At 33.2% G+C, this 8,094-nt stretch overlaps 1 protein-coding gene across 1 annotated transcript; it reads right to left on the bottom strand.

Moving 5' to 3' along the window:
- Positions 1-3,616: 3,616 nt before the first annotated feature.
- Positions 3,617-6,709, bottom strand: LOC122586492 (gibberellin 3-beta-dioxygenase 1-like). Its single transcript, XM_043758475.1, has 2 exons — positions 6,222-6,709; positions 3,617-4,172 (listed from the first exon to the last, which is right to left on the bottom strand). Exons 1-2 carry the CDS (start codon positions 6,707-6,709, stop codon positions 3,617-3,619), a joined length of 1,044 nt encoding a protein of 347 aa, XP_043614410.1.
- Between the last annotated feature and the right edge of the window lie 1,385 nt (positions 6,710-8,094).

The following is an 8,094-nucleotide window of genomic DNA, read 5'->3' on the forward strand; positions in this document are numbered from 1 at the left end:
GGGTTTTGACCGGAATTTAACGATCTTTTGAATGGTGTTGATGAAAGTTTCTGAATCGGCGAATTTTGGCCCGAATTGGAAGAATAAAAAACGGACTTTTAATTTTCCGTCGAACTTTCAGCAGCAATTGGCGGTGCGTCGGTCGGAGTTAGGAGTTGATTTTCGAGGGTTTTTCTTGGAATTTGATTCCGATTTTAATGGTGTAGGAGGTGAGATTCAATTCGTCCGTTAAGACGATGAATTTATAGTTGCCGGAAAACTGGCCGGATTTTGGATTTCCGGCGATGGTTGTGATTAGATTTTTTTGTTTAGGTTTATTGGCTCTGATACCATATGAATCTTGTAATGATTATTGTATTGAATTGTAATTGATAGGGATTACAAGAGATTATATTTATAGTGTAGCCTAAATCAATATAAGGAAACTAATACTATGAAAATTAGATAAATGGAAACTAGATATATAGAAACTAGATATATGTCTAATATTTCGTGGTTATGATATTCTCTTTTTGGACTTATAAATGGAGAATGATTCCTGTAAATCTGGAGGAGCATCCTTTTGTTTCAGAGAGGATTAGTTATATCCACCAACATAGTGTTTGTGTTAATAGTGTCATCCATTTGATGCTTCGTGCCAGTTATAAAATCTTGGCATTTGACTTGACAACCGAAAAGTTTTCCATTATTAACCTTCCTCAGGGGGCTGTTCCACGTGAATTGCGTACATATTTCACTAAGCAAGGCGAGCTTACTTTGAAGGGCAACATGCCTTTTTTAATAAAAGATAACGAGTTACTTGGAGTTTTTTGTCATGATCTCGTGGTGGAAACCAACGAACTGCATATCTGGATTTTACAAGACTATGTTAACCATACTTGGGTTAGAGAAACCGTTACATCTTCTGAGTCTTGGACTGACTTAGATGGTTTGGGGAAAAGTTTTTGTTATGATATGCGAAAAGTTGTGTTTTCTTGTCGTAGGTTGTCTAGGGATATGGTGGAAGCGTTTGTCCTTGACATGAAAACTAAAAGTTTCAAATTAGTAAATTTCAATCTGGGTTATGGGTTCCTACATTCGGATTCAGTGGAGTTTCATCAAGAAATTAAGAGTTATGTTGAATGCATTTTGCCTTTAAGAGAATACTGAACCATGGAGCTCATGATGCAGTACAAGTAATTTATTTTGGAAATGCTCCATCGGGTAATGGCTGTCTCAGATGAATGCTTTTGGAAATGCTCTTTTCTTGCCACTATGCAGTCAGGTTTTTACTTTGTTTGTCTATTTCAACATGTAATAGTGTCTTTAAGATTGTTATATGATTTCTTTTTTTAAGTACTGTTATGATACTGTATTTTAAGCTTGTATGTTTTTATTTTCTTTGATTAACTGTTATGAAATATCGTGAAAGTATTATGTTTGTCATCCTTTTATTGGTGTAACTTTGATGATCAAATTGCTCTGTGAATCAAGTTCAAAAAAAAAAAGTATTAGGTGAAAGTGTGAAACAAGTAAAATCTGATCCAGTTTGACTCCAAATTTAGTTGACTCTTTAGTCCTTAATCTGAGCCATCCTCTTATCTTTCCTCTTTAGCCCGAAACTAGATCTCTCTTTTCTAGGTAATTTTCCCTGTGCATCTGGATCTGGTGCTGGACTGCGGTTAGCAGGGTCAAACCCTTTAGGGTACCTTGGATTTCACTTCCGTTTCTTTTTTGGTTTATCCTTATTTTTGTTTCCTGAGGTTCAATGGTTTTTGCCGAGTGGGGTTCGTTTTGTTTTGCACCAGCTTTTTAATCCAAGGCGTATTTTAAACCAGGAAGAGGTGTCAGTTGTTTCGCATAAGTTTCTCTCTTTGCAACATCCGTATTAGCAGAGCAGACTATAGTATCAACCCTATCAACGCATTGATGCTATAATGGCTTTTCAAAAGTTTTTCATAGAGGTGTGATGCTTCCTCTTTTTTTCCATTGTTCAAGCTTTAAAGCTGCGTATTGTATAAAAACACTTTGCTTGCTCTTTTCAGTCATGGCATTCGACCAAGAATTGATCGCAGAATCGACAACAGAACTAGCACCATTTATGTCAAGGCACATTCTTAAGGATATAAGAGTGGCGACAGTAGCGGGCATGTGCTGAATATCGGGTATCTTTGATAAGATGCGGATGCAAACTGAGGATGCCCTGCAGCGGCTGCAATCTGTGCCCAGGCCAGCAAAAGGATCTCTAATTTTTTAGGAAGCTTTTCTGCATAGTTCACTAGCATTTCTGCAGCTTTTACTGCCTTGTTATATCTGCCAAAGAGAGCAGCTTAAAACTGACATGGGTAATATGTAACAACGTTTTGGTGGCAAAAGGTAGTTGGTGGACCGGGGGTAGAAAGTTTAAAGGCATGAAATTCAGCCTTGCTGTATAAATGGAGATGGCATGCCTTACACAATCCGGAGACTCTTTGGGCTGAGTTTATTTCCTCCATGGAGATGACTGCTTCTCCATATTCAAGGCTCGTGGTAATGGTGTTTGGCTGTACATCTGTTCATCATCTGCTGTTGTTCATCAAGTTAGCTCGGTCCCTGTTACTGTCACTACACGCCACATAGGTAAAGGAAATGATACTTGTATGTGGAAGGACACCAGGCTTGGGAATTCTACACTTGCTACCACTTACCCAAGGAAATGATGCCATAGAGGTTTGATTAATCATCATCTTTCTCATTCTTAGCCAATATTCAAGCTAACTTACTAGTTTACCAATTGGCATCTTTACACGATATATATATTGATGTAATGATTTGAATCCATAAGATTGCTCCCTAGTTTGTCTTTTTCTTTATTATTCTAAGGTTTCATTCACTCTTCATGAGTTCATGCGCTGCATCCCTTGCCACCGCACTCCCCTGTTTGTTTGCAGCTACGATTCAGCCACTAAAAACAGAACTTTATATTTGCACCTCATGACATGACAGAAGAGAGAAAGGGGGCGCGAGGGATCATTATTCTTTTAATCACACTCGACGATTCCCCTTCTACTGGTAATGAGAAAACACATCTGCCGAACATCTAAACCGTTTAATCTTGCAAAGGATTTTTCAAAAGAAAAAAATAAATAAAAATTTCATTATAAAACCGCCCACTCGTAAGACTTTCAAACTTTACATATTCCTACTACCCGAGTTTGTTCCTTGTAGTTATTTCTTTGAGTTCTGTCAGTCTAGAAATGAATGTTCCTTTTGAGTTTATGATGTTTCTTTATATTTTTTATTTTTTGAACAGCAGAGAGTTTATTATTTATTCTTTGTGACGTAAGACTTTAAAGAAAAATTGTTATGCTGGAGGAGTAGGTGAAAATTGGTTGCTCGCTAAATAGTTTGCTAAGCTACATGGTGGTTTATATAGTAGCTTTCATGGTTTTTTATCTGATATCTGGTATCGTTTATTTGCAATCCTGCAACGAATCACACATTTAAATAGTTAACAATTGTTGATTGTACTTTTATCATTTAAAAAGATATATCATTTTTCTTTCGATAAAGCACAAAATTAGTTACCATAGCACATGTTCATCTTTATTGATACAACTATTTAAAATATGAAGTTGCTGAATTCTGGAGATCGAACTTATATTCTAACCATTGAAAGAGCCTTATGATAGCTCTTAGCTTTCAAACTTAAGTACTCTTTCACAGTCAAAGATTTAAAACAAGGATTCTTAAACTTAGACGAAGGAGCCACCATAGACTCGACCAGAGGTGAATAAAAGTAGGCAACTGATGTTCGATGTTTCGACTGGTTCACCATTACTCGATGATAAACAGCTGGAAATGTTGCATTAGAGAATATATGCAAGAGGTCACCTACATTCACCACAAATGCATTTTCAACAGGTCGAACCGGCTTCCAACCCAATCCTTCGACAAATATCTCTAGGCCGTTTATACCCGAACTTTGGTGCAGAATGGTTAGAAGACGGGTGTCGGTATGAGATGCTAGACCGACAACACTACTAGGATTAGGGCAAGATGGATATGAGTTAAGTTGAAGATTATTTTGAGCGTCGAGAGTTGAAGTAGCCCAATTCATTTCTTCTTGTGTTGCATCTAATGTTTGAAGGATCATAGTCACAAGCTTGTGGGCAAGGAGCTTCATTTGATTTCGATAAGCATCTATTGTGTCACTACAATATTCATAAAATATGCAAACTCGATGATTAGTTAATCGTGCAAGTATTGCTCAAAAGTATAATGTGTTAATTGAGTGTTTTTAAAAAAAAAAATTATTTTAACACCACATGAAGAAACTCATCCCCAATAAAGTAAGGGAAAATCATCGTTGCAGTCAACTGCAGCTTCCATGGGTGTAGTTGCACTCACATATCATTTAAGTGATTGATCTATTACAAAATGTTTCCCTGATTTTCATGGTAAAAACACCCCGTTGCATGTGCAGCCCGCTACAGCGATGCTATCCCCAAAACACCTCATTTTTGTTCCATGTAGAGTTGAATTCATGACTTTTTAATTATTGAAGTCACTTGATGCTTCATTTCAATGAAATTCACCATTCAAAAAATAAATAAAATTGATAACTCATTTCAACCACATGGACTGAAAGTCATTAGTATTACCTGTTTTGATCGATCTTGAAATTTGCATTTTTCATTTGGCAGTGTAACGATGTAATAGTAAATAGCAAACCTAGTTTGATATTAATGACACATTACACGTCTCAAACAATTTTTTTAAATCCCAATGTTATAGAACTATCAGATTATTTCCACACTATCAGAAGAAAAACCATCATAAGTCATAGGACATTCTATACCCAACATGAAAAATTCCAATAATTAATTCCATTCATTGCGGTACTTAAAAATTAAAACTATTAGATACATATATCTCGAATATGTATCTCGAACATCAATGTGTATGGTTTGAAAAAATCATTTTAACTCTATTAAAAAAGTCACTTGGTATATTTATTATTTGGAAAGTCGCTTGATAAATTTTTTATTTGGAATAATATATAGCATTTAAATATTTTACTATGAAAATGCATGTAATTTATAATCTTTTATTGTTGTTTAATATTACATTCTTACAAGTTTCATCAATCAAAACAAAAGGTCATCAATATTTTTTATTTTGTTTCACTTTTGAAAAAGTATAGATCATATCATGACATATATAAATCAGGTGATATTATACTCTATATTTGATATTCATATATTAGAGTCATGTGATTTATCTTGCAAGTTTCTAACACCTAAAAGACAATTGTGTAAACTTGCTTCACTTAATAATGTTTGAGTTTTTTCTTTTTTTAACGAAAGTTTTGTTTTTATTTCTAAACTAACTTGAATGCTTTCATTTGTAATAAATTAATTTAAATTTTTCAAAATGTAATCTTAAGTTTATAATCTGAATTTATAGACTTTTACTCAAGTACCCGTGCAATATTGTGGTTCCGGATATGTTATGTAAGAACTTGTTACTAATCTCGTTGTTTATCTTATTGTTAGTGTATATAAATATATTGTTAAATTCATAGTTAAAACATATAAGTATTTGTTGTATAAGACATATTTGTGATTTTAATTAAAATTGAAAATATATAATTGAAAATAGGATAAATGACAATGAATACAAGAATTATTATTTTGAATGGGAAATGATTAACTATCACAAACATTGATAAATGTATCATACAATATAACTTTTAAAACATACTATAGTTAAACATATATGTAGTAGATTAATTAATACATATGGTACAAATATCATTTATTTTTAATGGACTTGAGTTTTATGAACATCACACGGGCATTATGTTGCATGTAAACTTTGGTCAAAACATCAAAAATGTCCGTTTTTTAGTATTTTATTTTTTGAGATGTAGAAAATAATAAGAGTTTAGTATCTGGGGGTGTAAGTAACTTTTACACTTTTTTTATTGTGTGAATGTAACTTTCATTTGGTTCATTGTATGTAACTAACCCGCTAAATTGAACGATTAATGTAAAAGTGTATACGTGGCACACCATATGAGCTGCTACATAGAAGTATTTGATTGGTCAACGTAAAAAATTTACATTAATCGTTCAAATTTAACGGGTTAGTTGCATACAATGAACCAAATGAAAGTTACATTCATACAATAGGAAAATTATAAAAGTTACTTACACTTCGAGATACTTAACCCAAATAATAATCACATTGAAACTTACCAAAATCTTTGAAAATCGTTTGGCCAAAGAATTTTAGCATCCTCAACACAAGAACCCATGATGGTGAACCCTTCATGCCACATGGCCTTATCAAAGTAAGGTGATATTTGAGCCGAACCATAACCACCAAGTCTACTTGCGGATCTCAAGACCTTGCACTTTTCATGAGTCGGGAGTTCAAAAAGCCTTTGTACCTCGGACTCGATATTTTTGACCAAGTCCGAGGGTACTCCATGGTTAATGACTTGAAACATGCCCCAAGTTTTACATGCTTGGCCTATAAGATCCATTGCTTCGAGGTGAGCAAGATCAATAACTGGGATCAATGCCTCTTGAATATCATGATCAGTTTGAATCTTTTGGTAGACCTCATTGGTTTGTGACCATAAATGGGACTCAGGGACCCGGTCAATGGAGCCAAAATCAATAGGGGTGATAGGGTGAGAATTTATAAGATCCTTTTGGTAGGCTTTTGAAAGAGTGGTCATGATCAGGGTAACTTTTGAATCACTTATGTGAATGAAGAAAACCTTAGTAAGTAAATTGTATTCAAATCTTGGTGTGTTGGTCATGCTAACATATGTATATTTATACCCCCTCAAACTCTAAGTACATTATTATTTTTATTTTTATTTTTACCATTTGCGGTTGATACATTTGGGGTTATTTTCACGGGTTATTGGTTCGACCATTAAGGGTGACATGTTTGTTAAATTCTTCTTAGATTTGTCACTTTGCGTTAATGCAAACCGAAATAAGATAGTATAGTTTATTTTTAAGTAACACTTAACATTATACAATCAGAATGCTATAAAAGAAACTTGTAAGTCAATTTCACAATTAATGAAAATAGTTAATGTATATTAAATAATTTCAATTTAATGTTTCATTTTAATTTTCTTTAAATTAATGCATATAAGCTTAAACATTATTGTCTTTTTATGTAATTTTTTATTACAAGGAAATCTAATAGTATACAAAAAAACTCATATTTTTAACTCCCAAAAACATTTTTATTTACACCTAACTTTGAACTCAAAATTTAAAGTCTCAAATTATCATAAGCATATGTTGAATATTCTAGTGTAATTAGATTAACTTGTTAGACCGATTTAGTCATAATAATACATCATATAAGTATAGTTGTGTGAAATACACGTTTATATAATGGACAGAGTTCCAAGGGCAGAGCCCCTGACTAGGGTCGAACTTGAGGGATTGTTTTTGCCAATCTCACAAATAATTAACTGTATAAAAGCAGTTATCGGCCTAAAACGCCATTCATTCTCAGATCAAGAATTCTCCATTGGTCGTATTTTCTCTCCGGTTCTTTCAAATCAAACATACAAAAAATTCTAAATCATTTTGGTTAAATAATTTGGGGTGAACTACCGAATTGATTTAATTTGAAAACGTTTCGTGTCTTCAATAATTGTTTAATATCGGGTTTTGTTCGTATTATAATGTCTATCCCCAATACCATATACCATATAACGAGTATTTGTTGTTTCTTAAATTAGAGGTTTAAGTGCTACCTAATGTAGCTAACCATATATGACCACAAACCTATAGTGTGCAACGAATTATTAGATTTTTGTATGTTGGGAATTTAGTTTAATGTACAAATCATGTAGTAATTAATTAGGACTGGCTAATAAAAAACTTGCATGTAGCATTTTACATGAGTCACCACATATACCATATAATATGATTCGTACATTTTAGTAATTAAATTCCCAACATTCAATAGTCAATTTGGTAGTTAGTATACAATATATATATATATAGTTATTTTGAGAAAAATTTTTTTTGCGAGAACCTTTCAAATCAAGCCCAATCGATGATTGTTTTTTACATTAAACTTGTTTTTTGA

This window comes from Erigeron canadensis, chromosome 2 (genome assembly GCF_010389155.1).
Source record: "Erigeron canadensis isolate Cc75 chromosome 2, C_canadensis_v1, whole genome shotgun sequence".
Classification (NCBI taxonomy): Eukaryota; Viridiplantae; Streptophyta; class Magnoliopsida; order Asterales; family Asteraceae; genus Erigeron; species Erigeron canadensis.